The sequence below is a fragment of the Cherax quadricarinatus genome, chromosome 4 (genome assembly GCF_038502225.1).
Source record: "Cherax quadricarinatus isolate ZL_2023a chromosome 4, ASM3850222v1, whole genome shotgun sequence".
NCBI classification, from domain to species: Eukaryota; Metazoa; Arthropoda; class Malacostraca; order Decapoda; family Parastacidae; genus Cherax; species Cherax quadricarinatus.
The window spans coordinates 1,846,511-1,869,085 of record NC_091295.1 but is presented as its reverse complement, the minus strand read 5'-3'; the positions used below and the strand labels follow the sequence as shown (position 1 = coordinate 1,869,085).

Below are 22,575 nucleotides of genomic sequence, written 5' to 3'. Positions count from 1 at the left end.
AGTTCCAACATATTGTTACAGTCAGAAATGTCAACTTTATGGAGGTACAGTTTTATGATTTCCTGTAATTTATTTGAAATAGTATTCCACATCCTGAGAGGCACATTGACTCCTACCATTTCTTTTTTAACTTCTATGTATAGGGATTTTAACCCTTTCAGTTTCGAGACCCCTGCTCAAAAACTTGCATGGTAATGACACCAAAAGTAAGAAATTTGATGGAAAACTTACGGAATTATGTTATCGTGAAGTTAGCGGTCTCGGCGATATTTACACATCGCTGATTTTGCCCGCTTTTGGCCCTATTTTTGGCCAATTCCATTGTTCCAGTCAACCAAACTCTTAGCTATTTGTAGACAGCCTGTACTGTCTGCACAGACAGCCCATGCTGTCTGCCAGCTTAGTTCATATTTCACACCACTCAAGTGTTGCCCTCTGTAGCCAGGCCTCTCGGTGGGCACGCCAGCCTGCCAGCCCTTGCCACGCTCTCAGTCACACAGCAGCCTAGCAGGAAGACACAAGGCCTACTAGTAGCTCTCTCTCGTGGGATGGCCCTCCTGGGCCATGAGCACAACACACAAGCCTGTGTACCCACCACGACTTAACAATAAAGTAAGAAGCCTCCGAAGACGTTTATCATTCACACCCCGCTACCATACTACCAAACAAACTCGTTATAAATGGTGGAAAGCGGTGGTCGCAGCAGTGTGTTTGCCCAGAGAGAGGAAGGAGAGGTATGAAGTCATCTTCATCACTCTACACAAGAAGCATCCGTCTCTCAACAAGTTATCCTGATGTCGTGTCTGCACGTTTGAGCATCCAGACACAGGTACAAGCAGGATCCAGGCCGAAATTTGCTGAAATTCTCCGAGAATTGTAATTGACCCCACGCTACAGCGTCCCACACTGTTTCTCAAGTCAGGTGTTCAGTGTCACTTGTATGTTGCTGTTGTTGTTCAGCTCAGTACAGCTGTTTCAGTAAGCCAGAGGTGAGTTTCGTGGTGATTTCTGCGTCTAGTATGTTTCCCTGTGTTTGTGGGTGGGAGGAGGAGGAATGGCCAGATGCTCCCTTGCCATACACTCATCCACACCACCACACTACCATACACCACTCACCACTGCCCACTCCCTCTGCTGTGTTTTCTGCTGTTTTCTGTGTGAATTCATTGCCAAAACTGTGTATCCAAGTGCCCAAGGCCATTCGAAGCTACGTGGATCAGCATGCCACGTAGATCACTACGCCACGTTGGGTGTGGACGATATCACATGGATCTACGTGCAATGTGAGTTACCAGATGTCCCAGGCCACATGCTGTGGTCTGCTGCCCGCATCACATTGACGTTACCCACGATGCTGCCCGACTTCATGACGTCACGATGTCTGCCTGACGTCACCTCGAGATGTCTGCTGACGTCACAGTGCTGCTGACATCACCTTGCGACATCACGCCTGACATCACATGATGTCACCATCGAGTGTTCTGTAATTATTTCAGTATTGTCGAGAAGACTGAGAGAAGATATATGTCGTGTTAATTAATTCCTCTCAGTCAGTGTTCTCACATTTTAGTATATGTCTTAGTGTCAGTTTTGTGCACAGAAAAACATCATTTGCTAGTTTAAGCCATGTTGTACCGCATGTACCGCAGGTGTGTAAAGTTTCCGTGTGTCCAGTGAGGTCTGAGCCAGACCTGAGTAGCACCACTGTGCTAAGTCACCCGTGTGACCAGTACGTTTGACAGCTGATGTCAGTCAGCCCCCGAGTGACCGAGCCCTCTTGTACAGAAAGCTTTTATGCTCGTCACTCGTGATGTTCTGCAGAATCTTACCTGCTACAATTCCCATTGAGATTTGTTTCACTTCACCTCCAGACCGTCAGAGTGCAGTTATATGTAGAGAAACAAGTCTGGGGACGCTTAGACTAACCTCTGCTATAACTCCAACTGTGGAGAGATGACACAAGCCAAGCCGCAGTTAGCCACTGTCGGCAGGCGCTGTGTCAGCCTCATGTCAAAAGCTTCAGTGAGCAGCCTGCACAAAGATGATGTCACTTTGACTGCTAGCTCGCTCACTGCAGTCTGGTGTATGATGTTACGACTCCCAGATGTTTCGCCCAGTCGTCTTTGCCACGACTCGCTCTACAACTCGCTCCACGCTCACCGGCAGTGACAGCCCAGCGACAGTACCAGTCGAGAAGTGTCCTCCTGAGTCGCTTGCCAGAAGTCCTGCCCAGTTGCTGAGTTTTGTCGACGCCTCACTCGAGGGCACCAGCATGTCGTGCCGCAGGTTGAGTGAAACCTGCAGCAACTCCTACGATGACTGCTTCACTGTTCCAGGGGAGACCGTACCCTGTTACGTCACAGCTCAGCAGCAGCGATGTCTCCCGTGTTGCAGTATCTGTCTAGACGCAGGAAGGCGTGCAGTGATGCCCATCGATGCTCACTGCCTTTGACCACGATGTTTAGCACACCCCACATGGTTTTTTTCTTCCCTCCCTGTAGGAAGTTTTTTTTTCCATGTCCATATGTATATATATGTTTTTATTTTGTGTTCTGTGCCCTGTTCCTACGAGAGAGAGACCGAGTTCCTTTTACCACCAGTATCGTCGCGTCGGGACGACGCGCGGTAGGTGGCCGAGCGTATGTAGACAGCCTGTACTGTCTGCACAGACAGCCCATGCTGTCTGCCAGCTTAGTTCATATTTCGCGCCACTCAAGTGTTGCCCTCTGTAGCCAGGCCTCTCGGTGGGCACGCCAGCCTGCCGGCCCTTGCCACGCTCTCACTCTCACAGCAGCCTAGCAGGAAGACACAAGGCCTACTAGTAGCTCTCTCTCGTGGGATGGCCCAGCCCGGGCCATGGGCACAACACACAAGCCTGTGTATCCACCACGACCTTTCAATAAAGTAAGAAGCCTCCGAAGTTTATCATTAACCACCCGCTTTCAGGACTACCAAACAAACCCGTTATAATTTTGCTAGAACTCCATTTGTTCTGTAGATTGAGTACAAGTAGCTTCTACTTGTAATTAAAGTGGGTGCAGGATTTTCCTTAATTTTCCAGTTAAGTAAAGAGAGCTCTTTTCTTTCATTATCCCAACCTATGGTTGTGACACTGGTCTCTTGCAAGGAGTGGCGTGATTATGACACATGCTGGTACACCATCTGCTTCCAATTAAATTGTTGATCATGCAGAAGCAACGCTTGCCCCTTCTGAAAGGGTTGAGAGGGCTGAAAGGGCTGATACCCACCTCCCTGGAAACTTTCTCCACAGAAGGAGTTGTTTCAGAATGTTCCTGACCTCAGAGTGCAAGAGATAATGAGCTTCTTTCTTCAGCTTGTCTTTGACTTCCCCAATGAAATTGTTGTCCAGTTGTTGTATGATTTTGTAATACACATCAAGAGCTCTGGATTCTTCCTGAGGCCATGAATTTGTGGTTTCATTTGTCTGAAATCCATGCGATAATTGCTAGGCAGATATGATTTGTTTAATTTCAATGGTAACCTAACTCAGTACTGACCATCTTCATATTTGACTGTGTCTAAATACGAAGATGGTCTGAGACTGTTATGGGCTTGGTTTATTCAGGTCCCACCTCTCTGCTGGTTGTTGCTGGGTTTCCTCTCCTAGCTGCATGACCCCAGTCATACCTGTTCTTAACCCTTTGACTGTTTTGGTCGTATATATACGTCTTACGAGCCAGTGTTTCAGACGTATATATATACTCAATAATTCTAGCGGCTTCAAATCAAGCGGAAGAAAGCTGGTAGGCCCACATGTGAGAGAATGGGTCTGTGTGGTCAGTGTGCACCACGTAAAAAAAATCCTGTAGCACACAGTGCGTAATGAGAAAAAAAAAACTGATCGAGTTTTTGGATTAAAACGCAGACTTTGAGGTGTATTTTCATATAGTATTTATCGATGTATTTGCGTTTTCATGGTCTTAGGAGATAAAATAGAAAACATATTACAGAAATAGAGATGATTTTCATTACTTTGACGATGAAAACGACCTTGAAACTGAGCTCAAAGTAGCGGAAATGTTCGATTTTTACCAATGTTCAGGAGTCTGGAATGGTTTTTGCATTTAACTTCCTAAAGCAATCACCGGGCGCCAAGTGCCATCCTTCTTAGGCACTAGGATCAAGGGCGCATTCCAGGGTGAATTGCTAGGTGCAATAACTCCATCATTGAGCATTTGATTGATCAGTTCCTCTGCGACAGCAACTTGGGAATGAGGCATTCTGTACACAGGTATATAAATAGGTCTAGTACCAGGTTCAAGTGGAATACGATGGGACAATAAGTTCGTTATACCCATCTTCTCACCTGGTAAGGCAATGGCTTTACGACGTTTGTTCAACAGAGTCAACAAACGCTTGACTTCGTCTGGGAAATCAGTGGGAGCTAAGTCTTTCTCCTCAACTGGTGGGATAGATTGATCCAGCGGAGTGGATAAGGTCTCCACTGTTGAAATAGCATCGACCCACTGGTCAGGTGGCACGTCATCCTGTACTTGAACAGGGTAAGGATAGTGAACTAGGTCAAGGAGGTTGATATTTGCTCTGAGACGAACACTGTGACCCAAAGTGTTAGCAAGGAGTAAATGGATCTTACTGCCTCTTACAATATGTAAGGAAGGTTCAACAAATAAACCTTTGACCTTGCAGGAATCACTGTCAACTAGGACGTTATCACCTTCTGGAACATTAGGAACAACAACAGACACTCTAGTGAGAGCACTAGCCGCAACAGAGACGTCTTTCTGCAGACGGCATGTGACATCAACAAGAGATGGCATTACTAGTTTCAAGTAATCGTTTTCTGACAAGGCATCCCCTGTGGAGAAACTACTACTCGAACTAGCAGTCATTGCAGGGATAGGTTGTGCACTCAAGGCAGTCTGAGTGTCCTCGGACACTTGAGGCAACGGAACACTATCCTGCAAGTCTGAAGGTATAGGTGGAACACAGATGGGAGTGACGGAATTACCAGTGCCTGACCGCTTGGGTACGGTACTGGAGAATGCATTGGCTTGTAAGGACTTAATGTGTACATCATACTCTGCAGCAGTATGACAGATTTCTGATCCAAGCTGGTAACCCCAGAATGGAACGATCAAGTCGTCAATTTGGGCATGCCATCGGTACGGGTCGAGCACAATGCGTAAGTCTCGCATGGAAGCAAATCCCAGCAGAAGGTCACCAGGGAAAGTAATCTGGTCGACAGCAAGAAAAGCAGCAGTAAAGTCTCTTCCTTGGATAGTAAAGGTGAGCAAAGTCTGACCTCGGACTCGCAGAAGAGAACCAGCTACTCCACTAAGGGAGGTTACAGTAGTTGGTTCAACGAGGAGGACACGGCGTAACTGCTTCTCTTTAAACAAGCTAGACCTAATGATATTAACTTGCGCACCAGAGTCCATGAACACATGAACGGGCGCATTATGGACAGAAGCTTGTACTAATGGACCAATCGTTACGTTAGGAGTTATATGCAAACAGAAAGGTGAGTTGTCATCAGAGAAGGCATTTTCTACTTCATCCCCAAATTCCTCTACGTCAGAGACGTGTGAAGCAACATCATCAGCAGGATTGTCATTCTCGAGAGTGCTTAAGGCTTCAAAGGAATTGTGAACGGGGATGGTGCTCATTATCACCTACAGTCACCATGGGACGGTTTGACTGGTGCACTCGAATTCCCCCGAATTGGAAGAATGAGCCTGGTTCTGGTTATTTTGAGAACCACGATGTCTGTTTCCTCTACGGGTTCTGCGGTTGAAACGGCCACGGAAAGACCTAGAGTACTGAAGGTTGTAGAGAGCATTGCAGTCAGATGTGTCATGTCCATGTATTCTATGATAAGTACAGTAGGGAAGATCTGACTGGTACTCATCATCAGTACGACACTTCTTAGGGTGACTGTCATGACAATTAATAGCAATATGGCCATGGTAACCACAATTGTAGCAAACTCTTTGACTGTGGGTACTGTACGTACTACGGGTGCTACGGGAATGATGGCTCTTAACACTTGCTTTGGATGATGGACGCGAGTGATTAAGGTTGGGAGTTTTGGTAGTAGCACAAACTAGAGGAGGTACAGGATTGGACAAGGTGTTTGGTATAGACTTACGATAAGGGAAGGTTCCCTCGGGACACAAATTTCGTACATGGATTAGAGCTGCAAGCGGTCCCATAGTAGCATCTAGCGGACTTGAATTGTACACATACCTAGATGTCGGTGGCATTAGTTGTTTAATAACTCCAAATGCAGCTAATTTGGCAAACCCATCAAGGGCTGGTTTATCGTTATCTTTAAGGTACCTGGAATTTTGACCTGCTTTAACAAATGAGGACATTAGGTTATTAAGACGAAGAGCAAACTCATCTAATGACTCTTCTGGTCTCAGAGCTGTGCAAACTAATTCTTTGAGAACAACGAACGGATCGGTTTCTCGCACCGGTTCAAGATAATTGCGAATTAACTGTTCATAATCTTGCCACCTGGTTAGATCTTGGAAGTCCTTCATACGAATTAAGTTAAATACATTTGAGGCTGCTGGAGAACGGGCTAGACTCTCCTTTCCGATACTTACTAAACAACTCTCAGATGGAAGACCATCAACTGAAGCATTAGCTCTGGCTCTAACTGCAGTAAACCAACCTTCAAGGTTGTCTGGGTCACCATTGAACAATGGCATAGCATCATACGGATCACGACTGAAATTACGCAGGCTAGAAGTCTGAGTATGTCTATCGTTTGATAAGGAGTTACTCGAATTTTGGGCTGATGCATTAATGGTTGTACTAGCAGCATGTGCTGAGGCATCGCTTGAGAAAACTTGAGACATATTTGCAAAATGTAAAACAAGACTTTAGAGAAACAAAAGAAAATGGTAACTGAGGAACACACAACACAGTGGACTTAAATGGGGAAAAAAAATGCTTAACTATTCTGCATAAGTAATTAAAAGTTGACAGGTTACACAGTAAGCAAAGAACTCACACAAGAAAAATAATCAACTTAATGAACAACACTTTGAAAATCAAGAGAACTTGTACTTTACTCAAAACTGATTTGTTCAACTTTTACTTTAAATTGAATGAATGGCACAGTGAGTTGTCTTTACTTTCAATGCAACAGGGAAATACACAACAAAATGATAAATCAATCAAAAAGAAAAAATATTAAAATGGACTCAATAAATCTTGTGCACAATTAAGAAAACTGAGCAAAAACAATTCACTAAAAAAGGAATAAAATGGCATACAAAGAATAAAATATTATGCACAGAACAGAGCATAAGAAACTGCAACACAATATTTGCACAAGAATTATAGCAAAATGAGTCAATGTGTAATAATAAAAATTATTACACACACAAGAAAAGAAATATATCAAGGAATGAACACTTTAACTCTTAACTGCACTCAAACAACACCTAACAAACAAAAGAACAATTTACTCTAAAAGAAGAACTTAAAAATTGCACTAAGAGTGAATTTGTTCAATAAAACATGAAAAAATAATAGGTGCTAAAACACAGAACAAAAAGTTTGAACACTTACAGTGATGCAGAACACAACACTTACAGTGATGCAGAACACAACACTTACAGTGATGCAGAACACAACACTTACAGTGATGCAGAACACAACACTTACAGTGATGCAGAACACAACACTTACAGTGATGCAGAACACAACTAGAACTTGCAATGAAACTTGGTGTGAAAAAGTAAAAATGATGCACAAAATAATGGCACTATTGTCTGTGGAAATAAGACAAATTAAACACTGGCTAAATGAAAGAATATACAGTGATGCAGAACACAACACTTACAGTGATGCAGAACACAACACTTACAGTGATGCAGAACACAACACTTACAGTGATGCAGAACACAACACTTACAGTGATGCAGAACACAACACTTACAGTGATGCAGAACACAACACTTACAGTGATGCAGAACACAACACTTACAGTGATGCAGAACACAACACTTACAGTGATGCAGAACACAACACTTACAGTGATGCAGAACACAACACTTACAGTGATGCAGAACACAACACTTATAGTGATGCAGAACACAACACTTACAGTGATGCAGAACACAACACTTACAGTGATGCAGAACACAACACTTACAGTGATGCAGAACACAACACTTACAGTGATGCAGAACACAACACTTACAGTGATGCAGAACACAACACTTACAGTGATGCAGAACACAACACTTACAGTGATGCAGAACACAACACTTACAGTGATGCAGAACACAACACTTACAGTGATGCAGAACACAACACTTACAGTGATGCAGAACACAACACTTACAGTGATGCAGAACACAACACTTACAGTGATGCAGAACACAACACTTACAGTGATGCAGAACACAACACTTACAGTGATGCAGAACACAACACTTACAGTGATGCAGAACACAACACTTACAGTGATGCAGAACACAACACTTACAGTGATGCAGAACACAACACATCAACATAAACACAATACTAGAATTTTTTGCAATGAAACTTGATGTGATTACACCATTAATACTCCACCCCACAGGACTCAAAGAATGACTCTCCCACAGAGGGTTCGTCGTTTTATTCATAAAGATGATTACCCTCGACCCATGATTTTGAGCAACTTACCTGATGAAGAAGATTGGTTACAACCAGAACCCTTCTATGTATATTGAAAATCATCGCCCCCAATTAGGGAGACATCTTAAATAACTTTCTAATGTAAAATTATGCTATTGACTATTGTTGGACACCACCATTAAGAAGCTATTGTCACGAAATTATAAACGGGCCAGAAAATCATTGCCTTTCTTGAAGTATAAGTATCCGTTGTGCAATCGCGAAAAAAAAAAAAAAAAGAAAAAAAAAAAAAAAAAAAGCAATTGCAATTTGTATAATTACTACCAATTCAGAGTCATGTAGTTATATACCTATTATATCTATGTGACTCTGATGGGTTAGTATTATACCCCTTAAAGAATATCTTATCAATTCACATACACTTTTTAAATTGCACCAAAGTGGTTGGGCCACTTACCTTTTATATCCTACCTCTCCCCCCCCTCCCACCCTTTTCCAATATTTCCATCCTTACCCATCCTTCTTCCTTACCCATCTTACCAAAGCTCTGGTCATCAGATCCAGATCCAGACTTGATGTTTGAAAAATTTTGTAAAAATGATTTCTTGCTTGCACAAAATAATGGCACAATTGTCTGTGGAAATAAGACAAATTAGACACTGGCTAAATGAAAGAATATGAACACAAGAATGTTCAACACACAGGAAACAAAATAAAAATACACAAAAGCTGGGAAGAAAAAAAAAATATAACAGACAACACTGAGTTGTGATGCAGAATATGAGGTGAAAAATTTACTGAAATACTTCACTGGAATACTGAGAACACAAGGTGATTCTGAAGTGGAAACAAATTCTATACTGCTCATATGTTGCACACACAACAAAGGAAAAACACTAAGGTACTTAATTCAAGTATATAAAAAAAAGAAACACAACACAACAGACATGAAATAGTAGCACAAAAATTAACACTGAATTAAGAAGAGAAAAAAAGAATATTGCAATCAGTACATGATAAACACTGAGTCTGATCAAGAGTCACTGAATGTCACTAAGAGAAAAATCACTGGGAACACAAAAGAAATGTCTCAACACTCGCAAATGTCTCTATGAAAAAAAAAATATTATCGCTATAACGACTTGGTGAAGAATGAGGTTGATGGTAATGGAGAGTAGAGGATTGTTTATGTCGTCTTGCTGCTGTCCTCTGCACACGTGATCGTAGAATTGCGCTTACATCGACGAGAGACACACACAGGAGGCTTTTAATGGTGGCGTGAAAACACACACTAGCTCTTGACCCCCTATGTGGTCCTTAAAATATGGTGCTACAACCCTTAGTAGTTTACCAAAACACTGAAGAAGTTAGGTGAGTGGATAATGGCTGAGTGAGGCGTCTGAGGCCGTGTGGTGTGTAGTTGGGTTTGTGGGTATAACAGGGCTAAGACCGGCAATGGTGCGACACACGTGGTCGTGGGTGGCTGGGTCTATGGGTTGAATGGCGTAAGCCCCACTGAGGACAGCCACACTGCCGCGAAGATAATTCTAAGCCGACTGGCTTAAAACAAACCCACGAAATACTACAGCACCACAAGGATGAAAAAAGAGCACTCAGGATGACTTGGAGCTTGAATTACAAGCGATGAAGACTACTCACGTGGCTTACTTGAGTACTGGGGTAAGACACCTGGGTTAGTTGCTAGCTGGCTTATCTTAACCCTTCACACAGAATAGCTTGATAACTTCTGACGATGAGCACAGCAGGGGTGGAAAGCTGGCTTGGCAGGCAAAATAATTGGATGGCTTATTTTGCAAACTCGGGTCAACCCCTCGGGAGTGATGCAAATAAGCAGATAAACACTAATACAAAGAGCTGACCAGTGGATGGTGTAGAAGCTGGTAGGAGCTTGGGAGAGTAGCTGACTTGAGGTAGCTGGCTGGCGTTAACCTTCTCGGTAGGCCTAGTCACAAGATGTTTATCTCCAGAAATCGCTGTAATCGTCAGAATTACAGGCCCTCCGTTGCCACCATTTAATGTAGGGGTTCTTAAATGGAGATATCGAGGGTTGAAGGTAGACACACTTGTTGGATGGTTACAATATATTGTCAGACTGAGATGATGGGAACTGGAGCCCAGTGCCTTGCCTGTCTACGCCAAGTGAGGCCGGGGCAGAGGTACGAGCGTACACATGCGCATCCCGTGACGTCACACAAGGTCACAGGCCTACAAGGGATCTCCTATCTAAAGCACATGGATGATACTAATATGCTATGCTATATAACTCAGGGATCAGCAACTATGCTGACACATAATCCTGTTGTCATCCCTCATCCTTCTGACCTCTAATGCCATCAGGTGTAGCTCCTTTAGCCTATCCTCATAGCTCGTACCTCTTAGCTCTGGGACTAATCTCCTTGCTAACCTTTGCATCCTCCAGCTTTTTAACCTTCTTTATTAGATGTAGGGTTCCATACCAGTGCTGCATACCCCAAACTAGCCCTGATAGCTGTGGGGTCCATACCAGTGCTGCATACCCCAAGCTAGCCCTGAGAACTCTGGGTTCCATAACGGTGCTGCATAGCCCAAGCTAGCTGTGACAGCTGTGGGTTCCATACTGGTGCTGCATACCCCAAGCTAGCTGTGACAGCTGTGGGTTCCATACTGGTGCTGCATACCTCAAGCTAGCTGTGACAGCTGTGGGTTCCATACTGGTGCTGCATACCCCAAGCTAGCCGTGACAGCTGTGGGTTCCATGCTGGTGCTGCATACCCCAAGCTAGCTGTGACAGCTGTGGGTTCCATACTGGTGCTGCATACCCCAAGCTAGCTGTGACAGCTGTGGGTTCCATACTGGTGCTGCATACCCCAAGCTAGCTAGCCATGCATACCCCAACAGCATGTGGGTTCCATACTGGTGCTGCATACCCCAAGCTAGCTGTGACAGCTGTGGGTTACATACTGGTGCTGCATACCCCAAGCTAGCCATGACAGCTGTTGGTTCCATACTGGTGCTGCATACCCCAAGCTAGCCGTGACAGCTGTGGGGTCCATACTGGTGCTGCATACCCCAAGCTAGCCGTGACAGCTGTGGGGTCCATACTGGTGCTGCATACCCCAAGCTAGCCGTGACAGCTGTGGGGTCCATACCAGTGCTGCATACCCCAAGCTAGCCCTGAGAACTCTGGGTTCCATAACGGTGCTGCATACCCCAAGCTAGCTGTGACAGCTGTTGTGTATAGTGTCATGAATGGCTTTTTCTTGAGGCTTCTGAATGTCAGTCTCATGTTTGTCACTTCATGTTACCCCTCCTTCAGAGTGCCTGTACTCTGAAGGAGGGGTAATGGTGGGTAGTACAGTGCCTGCATTCTGAAGGAGGGGTGGTGGTGGGTAGTACAGTGCCTGCACTCTGAAGGAGGAGTGGTGGTGGGTAGCACGGTGCCTGCACTCTGAAGGAGGGGTGGTGGTGGGTAACACAGTGCCTGCACTCTGAAGGAGGGGTGGTGGAGGATAGTAAGTGCCTGCACGCTGAAGGAGGGGTGGTGGTGGGTAGTACAGTGTCTGCACTCTGAAGGAGGGGTGGTGGAGGATAGTATAGTGCCTGCACTCTGAAGGAGGGGTGGTGGTGGGTAGTACAGTGCCTGCATTCTGAAGGAGGGGTGGTGGAGGATAGTACAGTGCTTGCATTCTGAAAGAGGGGTGGTGGAGGATAGTACAGTGTCTGCACTCTGAAGGAGGGGTGGTGGAGGATTGTATAGTGCCTGCACTCTGAAGGAGGGGTGGTGGTGGGTAGTACAATGCCTGCACTCTGAAGGGAAGGTGGTGGGGATATGTATTCAGTATTTGCATAAATATTTACCAGGAAGGTGAAGCAAGTCAAACAAGGAAACTCATTCACCTTCACTCGTTCAATAGTAATTTCTTTATGTAATGATAATATAAATGATGGTATTTTTTTTTTCAGATATGGAACCACCCAGATGTGCTCTACAACTTTGTTCAAAAGAAAATCAATGAAGACTTTGATTTAGATTTGGATGAAGTTGAGGGCAAATCTAAGTCTCGTCGAGTATCTTCAATATGTACGCCCAACCAGTCGTTACTCAACATTCCCTCACATCCCATGCCCAGCTGGGCATCAAGTGGGCAGATGAATAGGGGTTTGCAGCAGCAGTTGAGTAGCTCAGGGCTGGGCATGGCACACCAAAGCAACATGGTGTCACCACAACCTCCCATGTCTCAGATGAACATGAATCACCAAAGTACAATGAGTCTGCAACAACCCAACATGGGGTTCCAAGACCCCATGGGTCCTCCCATGATGCACCATAGCATGGGTCAGCTCCGGGACAACCAGGCTAGCCTGGCTAACTATGGCATGAGTGCCCACAACATCCACCAAGGTTATGGCATGCAGATGCCCTATCCCTGGTACAACCAGGGCTACGGTGCCAATGATCCCAGAGCCTACCCCCCATATAATAACCCTTACGTTCCGCAGTACCCACAACATAATACCCCAGTCAGTCAGTCGCTGCCAGGTTATCCCTCGCCAACGCCCAGTATGCACAATTCTCCCATGGGTATGGGGCTCTCTAATCTTTCCAATCAGCCGATGGGGCTCTTGAGTCCTACACGACAATCTATGGGTCTTTCAAACTCGTCCGGACAGTCGCTTGGAATACATAATCATTCAGGACAGTCTTTAGGTCTCTCCAATCATGCTGCCCAATCTTTAGGAATCTCTCCAACAGGACAGTCAATGGGAATACCCAACCAATCTGATCAATCTATGGGAGTTACAAATGCCTCGGGACAACCTATGGGATTAGCTAATCATGGGCAGTCTATGGGAATTCCCAATCCTACTGAGCAGTCAATGGGAGTTTCTAATCCCACAGGACAACCAATGTCAGTTCAAAACCCGTCAGGGCAGTCAATGTCAGTCCAAAACCCATCAGGGCAGTCAATGTCAGTCCAAAATCCATCAGGGCAGTCAATGTCAGTTCAGAATCCATCAGGACAATCAATGTCAGTTCAAAATTCTTCTGGGCAGCCAATGTCAGTTCAAAATTCATCAGGACAATCAATGTCAGTCCAGAATTCTTCAGAGCAGTCATTGGGAGTTTCAAATTCTTCAAGAGGACTCCTGGGACTGTCAAATTCACCAGGGCAGTCACTTGGAGTTCCAACTCCATCCAGTCAACCACTCGGTCAGCCTGGAAATAACCCACAAGGGAATCAGTCAATGTACCCTAATGGAGCAGCCAGTGAACACAGCCCTGCTACACCCACCACACCTGCCACTCCAGCCACACCAGCCACACCTGCCACACCTGCTGCACCCTCAACCCCCACTCCAACAACAGAGGAGAAAGCCAAAGAACCAAGTGAGGAAACAGACCCCAAAACTGCTGTGAAGGAAGATGGCAAGGAAGGAGAAGAAGAAGAAAATTCGGAGGATAAGAAGGATGAGAAGAAAGAAGATCCCAAGAAAGATGAGATGACTCTGGAGTGGACGGAAGGGTTGTTCAAGGACTACATACCTGGCTTGCTCACTAACTCAGCCAAGTTCCAGGTATTTTTCCAGATTCTGGAAGGGTGTGCGAGACTAGGTGACCGCCTGCTGGTGTTTTCACAGTCACTTTTCACTCTCACCCTACTGGAGGAGTTCCTGCAGAGGTCATACATTCCTGGCACCTACGAAGGGTGGCTCAGAAACCGATCGTATTTCAGACTTGACGGCAGCACGTCTGCCCAGGAGAGAGAGAAATTAATTAATGAATTTAATTTAAACCCTAACATCAGACTATTTTTGGTATCTACGAGAGCTGGAAGTTTAGGTATTAATTTAGTGGGCGCCAACAGAGTGGTTGTGTTTGATGCGTCGTTCAACCCGTGCCACGACACTCAGGCTGTGTGTCGAGTCTACCGCTATGGTCAGAAAAAGGAGTGCCACATATACCGTCTTGTGACGGATAATTCTCTGGAAAAACGTATATATGACCGACAGGTTAACAAGCAGGGCATCGCAGACCGCATTGTGGATGAGATGAATCCTGATGCTCACTTATCATCCAAGGAAATCAGCAATCTCCTGGTGGAAAATGAGAGTGACCCCGAGCCAGTGGACATGACAGACAGAGCGGAAAAGTACAAAGACGTGATCTTGCAGGAAGTGGTGCTCAAACACGGCGCTCTCTTCACCAAACCACCCTTCAAGCACGAGAGTTTACTCGTTGACCGCAAGGACAAGAAGCTCTCTAGGGCGGAGAAACGATTAGCCAAAAGATCTTACGAGCTGGAGAAACAAGCAAACATCAGTTACAGTCGGCCATCATATGCTGCATTCTACCCTAAGAATCAACAAGGACAGCAAGTGGTCATGGGCACCAAGATCGGGTGAGTTGACGCTTTACTTTGGTAATTCCTACCTTCAAGGGCTCTTGATCCAAGAAATTGAACTTATCCATCCTTTTCCTTGAATCAGACCTGATTGTCTTCCATTCCCCAAGTACTGTATGACCCTTATGGGTTTAGTGCTTCACCTTGAATATAATAATTAGTGGAAAGATTTAAAAATTATAATTAAATGTAACATTAAGTCACTTTTAAGTCAGGTTATAAGAGCAAGTTGTCTGAGTTGGGTGCGGTATAACCCATATGGGTTTAGCACTTGTTTTATAGTATAAGAATGTACAGGGGTATCCCGAGTTTCGAACTGCTCCCAACTCTAACAATTACGTAAGTGTATTTGTGTAAGTGCGTTTGTAAGTGTATTTTTGGGGGTCTGAAATGAACTAATCTAATTTACATTATTCCTTATAGGGACAAATTCGTTTGGTATCAGCACTCGAACAGCATTCTGGAATGAAATAAATTCAAAACTCGAGGTACCATTATACTAATAATAATTCCTTTGCAAATTGGCATAAACACAGCCCAACATAAAGTCAAACTTGTAAGATGCTCTGAAAGTTAAAGTTTGAAGCTGATCAGAAGAGAAATTCCCCAGTTACTGTGGAAACCAGTTTGTTTAATAAAACTTGACAAATTATACAATGTGAAGCTTTGAGTGGGTGAAGTCCAGCAGCACAAGGTTTGAAGCTGATCAGATGAAGCATTCTCTTCATAGTGCTCGAAATCCATCGATTACACGTTCATTAACTATGCTTGGAAATTGTTAACTTTGCATGTATGAAGTTTGAACTTATGGAGCAGCATTATGTCCATAAGACACATTATGTCCATAAGACATGTCCATAATACACATGTCCACAAGACACATGTCCTTATGTCCACAAGACACATTATGTCCATAAGACATATCAACCATTAAGACTGAGGTCATTCAGAAGAGGTTGGTATACTTGAGTTACTTGTCTGAAAATAATACACCTTAAAATTGAGCAGTTGGCACCTAAACACTGAAGCAGTAATGGCAAGCTTTGTCAGCTTACTGCAAGCTTGTAAGACACACCTGTGTTCAAACATGGAAGCTTCTTACAACAACCTTTGTCACCTTACTGCAAGCTTGTAAGACACACCTGTGTTCAAACATGGAAGCTTCTTGCAACAACCTTTGTCACCTTACTGCAAGCTTGTAAGACACACCTGTGTTCAAACCTGGAACCTTCTTACAATAACCTTTGTCAGCTTACTGCAAGCAAACCATTCAGAAAAATTTTTATTTTTATTTATTTTATTTTATTATCACACCGGCCGATTCCCACCAAGGCAGGGTGGCCCGAAAAAGAAAAACTTTCACCATCATTCACTCCATCACTGTCTTGCCAGAAGGGTGCTTTACACTACAGTTTTTAAACTGCAACATTAACACCCCTCCTTCAGAGTGCAGGCACTGTACTTCCCATCTCCAGGACTCAAGTCCGGCCTGCCGGTTTCCCTGAATCCCTTCATAAATGTTACTTTGCTCACACTCCAACAGCACGTCAAGTATTAAAAACCATTTGTCTCCATTCACTCCTATCAAACACGCTCACGCATGCCTGCTGGAAGTCCAAGCCCCTCGCACACAAAACCTCCTTTACCCCCTCCCTCCAACCCTTCCTAGGCCGACCCCTACCCCGCCTTCCTTCCACTACAGACTGATACACTCTTGAAGTCATTCTGTTTCGCTCCATTCTCTCTACATGTCCGAACCACCTCAACAACCCTTCCTCAGCCCTCTGGACAACAGTTTTGGTAATCCCGCACCTCCTCCTAACTTCCAAACTACGAATTCTCTGCATTATATTCACACCACACATTGCCCTCAGACATGACATCTCCACTGCCTCCAGCCTTCTCCTCGCTGCAACATTCATCACCCACGCTTCACACCCATATAAGAGCGTTGGTAAAACTATACTCTCATACATTCCCCTCTTTGCCTCCAAGGACAAAGTTCTTTGTCTCCACAGACTCCTAAGTGCACCACTCACTCTTTTTCCCTCATCAATTCTATGATTCACCTCATCTTTCATAGACCCATCTGCTGACAAGTCCATTCAAAATTGAGCAGAGGTTACGTACACATGGCTGTAGTTGCAGGAGTCTTTTCCTGTCCATGGATACCTGATAACTAGCCACTCCTCAGGTGCTGCTGTATGACCTGTCCATGGATACCTGATAACTAGCCACTCAGGTGCTGCTGTATGACCTGTCCATGGATACCTGATAACTAGCCACTCCTCAGGTGCTGCTGTATGACCTGTCCATGGATACCTCATAACTAGCCACTTAGGTGCTGCTGTATGACCTGTCCATGGATACCTGATAACTAGCCACTCCTCAGGTGCTGCTGTATGACCTGTCCATGGATACCTGATAACTAGCCACCTGCAGATGCTGCTGTATGACCTGTCCATGGATACCTGATAACTAGCCACTCCTCAGGTGCTGCTGTATGACCTCTCCATGGATACCTGATAACTAGCCACTCTGCAGGTGCTGCTGTATGACCTGTCCATGGATACCTGATAACTAGCCACTCTGCAGGTGCTGCTGTACGAGCTTGACCTAGCACTTTTTCAGGACTATAATAATGATAACATGACAGTATAATAGACAACCTGCACTGAGGTGATGCTACAATCACTATACAGTGGACCCTCGACTAACGCTATTAATCCGTTCCTGAGAGCTCATCGTTAGTCAGAATAATCGTTAGTCAAGTTAATTTTCCCCATAAGAAATAATGGAAATCAAATTAATCCGTGCAAGACACCCAAAAGTATTGAAAAAAAAAAATTTAACACATGAAATATTAATTTTAATACACACAAACTGAAGAAGACATGCACAGTTACATGACACTTACCTTTATTGAAGATCTGGTGATGATTGATGGGATGGGAAGAGGGGAGTGTGTTGATGGTCTTAGTGTTTAGAAGGGGAATCCCCTTCCATTAGGACTTGAGGTGGCAAGTCCTTTTTCGGGGTTACTTCCCTTCTTCTTTTAATGCCACTAGGACCAGCTTGAGAGTCACTGGACCTCTGTCACACAACATATCTGCCCATAGAGGCCTGTACCTCCCGTTCCTTTATGACATTCCTAAAGTGTTTCACAACATTGTCAGTGTCACCATTAAACATTTGTTCAGGTTTCAGTCCTTCACTGTCTATGTACTCCTTGAATTCCTGCACATATTTTTCAGCTGCTTTTTGGTCCAAACTGGCAGCCTCACCATGCCTTATCACACTATGTATGCCACTACGATTCTTAAATCTCTCAAACCAACCTTTGCTGGCCTTAAATTCACTCACATCACCACTAGTTGCTGGCATTTTTCTAATTAAATCGTCATGCAACTTCCTAGCCTTTTCACATATGATCGATCGCTTGAGAGATGCTATCTCCTGCTATCTGTTTTTCGTTTATCCATACCAATAACAGTCTCTCAACATCTTCTATCACTTGCGATCTCAGTTTCGAAAACATAGTTGCACCTTTGGCAAGAACAACTTCCTTGATTGCCGTTTTCTTGGCCACAATAGTAGCGATGGTTGATTGGGGTTTTGTGTACAGCCTGGCCAGCTCGGAGACATGCACTCCACTTTCATACTTAGCAATGATCTCTTTCTTCATATCCATAGTAATTCTCACCCTTTTTGCTGTAGGGTTGGCACTAGAAGCTTTCTTGGGGCCCATGGTGACTTATTTTGCAGGTGCAATCACTAAAAAGGCTGTGATAATATGAAATGTTCCGATTGTATGCTTGGAAGCGACTGCGGTGGCTGGCTGGCTTGTAAACACTGGCCAGAAGTGGACGCGTCTCAGACGGAACGAATAGTGTTGGTCAAGTTTTTTAGCGCTAATCGAGGCAAAATTTTTGCGATAAAATGTATTGCTAGTCAGATTTATCGTTAATCGATGCCATCGCTGGTCGAGGGTCCACTGTATTATGAATTTTTTCTTAAAGAATTAGATGCCCGAAACAACTGGGTATTTTTGTTATGTAGATGTTTTACCAACCAGTGGGTTTATCAATACAATGCAGAGACAAAAACAACAGACTGAAAAGGGTGAAGATTAGCTAGTCAATCCCTCAGCCTTGAAGCAGGTGTTCAGTAGTGTAATCTTGATGAGTCTGCCTTTATATTCTTCATGACAGTATAATAAAGAGTAACATGTTACAGCGGAGTGGTGTATGCCAAACCTGTGGGTACAGTGAGGCCGCTACAGGCAGAGATGGGTCACCGTCTGGAGGGAGGAATGATCCACCGACCTAATATCTTATCTCGTGCTCAGCCGACCTTCCCTGTTGAAGCTCTAGCCAAGCAGGGCGTCTCTGTCCAACAGATCACCGTACCTAAAGGTAAGTTGTAGCAACTACTGTTAGCCACACTACCTGTTCATCATTGTTAACTCTCACTTTTTGTCCATGATCATAATGTTATAACAAGAATATTAGAATAAAGGAGCACCACAGTAAGTCTGCTGACCCATGCTAGGCAGGTCCCACTCACAACCAACACTACACTAGGTCTACTGGCACATACTAGGCAGGTCCCACTCACAACCAGTGCTACAGTAGGCCTGCTGGCACATGCTAGGCAGGTCCACTCAACCAATGCTACAGTAGGTCTACTGACCCATGCTAGGCAGGTCCACTCACAACCAATGCTACAGTAGGTCTACTGACCCATGCTAGGCAGGTCCCACTCAACCAGTGCTACAGTAGGTCTACTGACCCATGCTAGGCAGGTCCCACTCACAACCAGTGCTACAGTAGGTCTACTGGCACGTGCTAGGCAGGTCCACTCACAACCAACACTACACTAGGTCTACTGGCACATGCTAGGCAGGTCCACTCACAACCAATGCTACAGTAGGTCTACTGGCACGTGCTAGGCAGGTCCACTCACAACCAATACTACAGTAGGTCTACTGGCATGTGCTAGGCAGGTCCACTCACAACCAACACTACACTAGGTCTACTGGCACATGCTAAGCAGGTCCACTTACAACCATTGCTACAGTAGGTCTACTGGCACGTGCTAGGCAGGTCCACTCACAACCATTACTACAGTAGGTCTACTGGCATGTGCTAGGCAGGTCCACTCACAACCAACACTACACTAGGTCTACTGGCACATGCTAGGCAGGTCCACTTACAACCATTGCTACAGTAGGTCTTCTGGCACGTGCTAGGCAGGTCCACTCACAACAAATACTACAGTAGGTCTACTGGCATGTGCTAGGCAGGTCCACTCACAACCAACACTACACTAGGTCTACTGGCACATGCTAGGCAGGTCCACTTACAACCATTGCTACAGTAGGTCTACTGGCACGTGCTAGGCAGGTCCACTTACAACCATTGCTACAGTAGGTCTACTGGCACGTGCTAGGCAGGTCCACTTACAACCATTGCTACAGTAGGTCTACTGGCACGTGCTAGGCAGGTCCACTCACAACCAATACTACAGTAGGTCTACTGGCATGTGCTAGGCAGGTCCACTCACAACCAACACTACACTAGGTCTACTGGCACATGCTAGGCAGGTCCACTTACAACCATTGCTACAGTAGGTCTACTGGCCCGTGCTAGGCAGGTCCACTTACAACCATTGCTACAGTAGGTCTACTGGCACGTGCTAGGCAGGTCCACTTACAACCAGTGCTACAGTAGGTCTACTGGCACATGCTAAGCAGGTCCACTTACAACCATTGCTACAGTAGGTCTACTGGCACATGCTAGGCAGGTCCACTTACAACCATTGCTACAGTAGGTCTACTGGCACATGCTAGGCAGGTCCACTTACAACCATTGCTACAGTAGGTCTACTGGCACATGCTAGGCAGGTCCACTTACAACCATTGCTACAGTAGGTCTACTGGCACGTGCTAGGCAGGTCCACTTACAACCATTGCTACAGTAGGTCTACTGGCACGTGCTAGGCAGGTCCACTTACAACCATTGCTGCAGTAGGTCTACTGGCACGTGCTAGGCAGGTCCACTCACAACCAACACTACACTAGGTCTACTGGCACATGCTAGGCAGGTCCACTTACAACCATTGCTACAGTAGGTCTACTGGCACGTGCTAGGCAGGTTCTCCACATACCAAACCATGTACTCTCATTGATTTACTTGTTCACTTCAGTTTTAAAGCTACACAAAGTTCTCACCTCAGTTATGGCACATGCTACTTTGTTTCACTCAGCCTCAATTCTAGTTCGAATCATTGCCTTCCTGTCTTCATTTTAAGTCAAATCGGTACAACTTAAGTTCATTACTTAAGAGTCTTATCGTGGTCATGTATTTTGAGCTTTGTATTTACTGTATATCTCTAACTCTGTCTTTCCAGAGAGTAAATCCATAACTTTCAACCTGTGTTCAGTATGACAGCATTCTTGGAATTAATTTTATCAGTACATTTCCCAGGGGGGTACTACTGTCCTGCAAAGTAAGTGTGAAATGAAAGCCTGTAATTGTTTTATATGATGGTAGGATTGCTGGTGTCTTTTGTCTGTCTCATAAATATGCAAGATTACAGGTACGTCTTGCTACTTCTACTTACATTTAGGTCTCACTACACATACATGTACATGTTTATTTATACACACTCATCTGAGTTTTCTTTGATTTTATCTTAATAGTTCTTGGTCTTATTACTTTTCCTTTAATATCCTTGGGGAAGTGGAATAAGAATCTTTCCTCCATAAGCCATGCGTGTTGTAAAAGTCAACTAAAATGTCGGGAGCAATGGGCTAGTAACCCATTTTCCTGTAATAATTACTAAAAAGAATAAGAAAAAGAAAATTGTCAAAGTGGGAAGTCTGAATGTGCGTGGATGTTGTGCGAATGATAAGAAAGAGATGATTGTGGATGTTATGATGAGAAGCTGGATGTCCTGGCTTTTAAGTGAAACAAAGCTGAAGGGGGTGGGAGAGTTTCAGTGGAGAGGAATAAATGGGATTAGGTCAGGGGTTTCAAATAGTGATAAAGGAGGAGTAGCAATAATGTTGAAGGATAAGTTATGGCAGGAAAAGAGGGACTATAAATGTATTAATTCAAGGATTATGTGGAGTAAAATAAAGGTTGGATGTGAAAACTGGGTTATAGTAAGCATATATGCACCTGGAGAAGAGAGAAGTGTAGACGAGAGAGAAAGGCTGGGAAATGTTGAGTGAATGCGTGGGGAGTTTTGAGCCAAGTGTGAGAGTAATGGTGGTTGGGGATTTCAATGCTAAAGTGGGCAAAAATGTTGTGGATGGAGTAGTAGGTAAATTTGTGGTGCCAGGGGTAAATGAAAATGGGGAGCCTTTAACCCTTTGACTGTTTCAGGCCCCTCTCTGAAACTGTCATTCTATGTCGCCAAATATTCAAAAAAAAAAAAATTATTTTTTCTTATGAAAATGTTAAGATTATTTTTCTGAGTGTTTTAGTCCAAAAAAAAAAAAATTTGCCATCGGTACTTACCGAGATATAGAGCCGTGAAGTTT

General features: G+C 44.5%; 1 protein-coding gene across 2 annotated transcripts in view; it reads left to right on the top strand.

Moving 5' to 3' along the window:
* LOC128689663 (uncharacterized) overlaps positions 1–22,575 on the top strand; it is a 179,857-nt gene that overhangs the window by 101,535 nt on the left and 55,747 nt on the right. For both annotated transcript variants that reach the window (XM_070093973.1, XM_070093971.1), the window contains exons 8-9: positions 12,586–15,023; positions 19,263–19,441. In XM_070093973.1, coding sequence (XP_069950074.1) covers positions 12,586–15,023; positions 19,263–19,441 — 2,617 coding nt within the window. The remainder of the gene's footprint in view (positions 1–12,585; positions 15,024–19,262; positions 19,442–22,575) is intronic.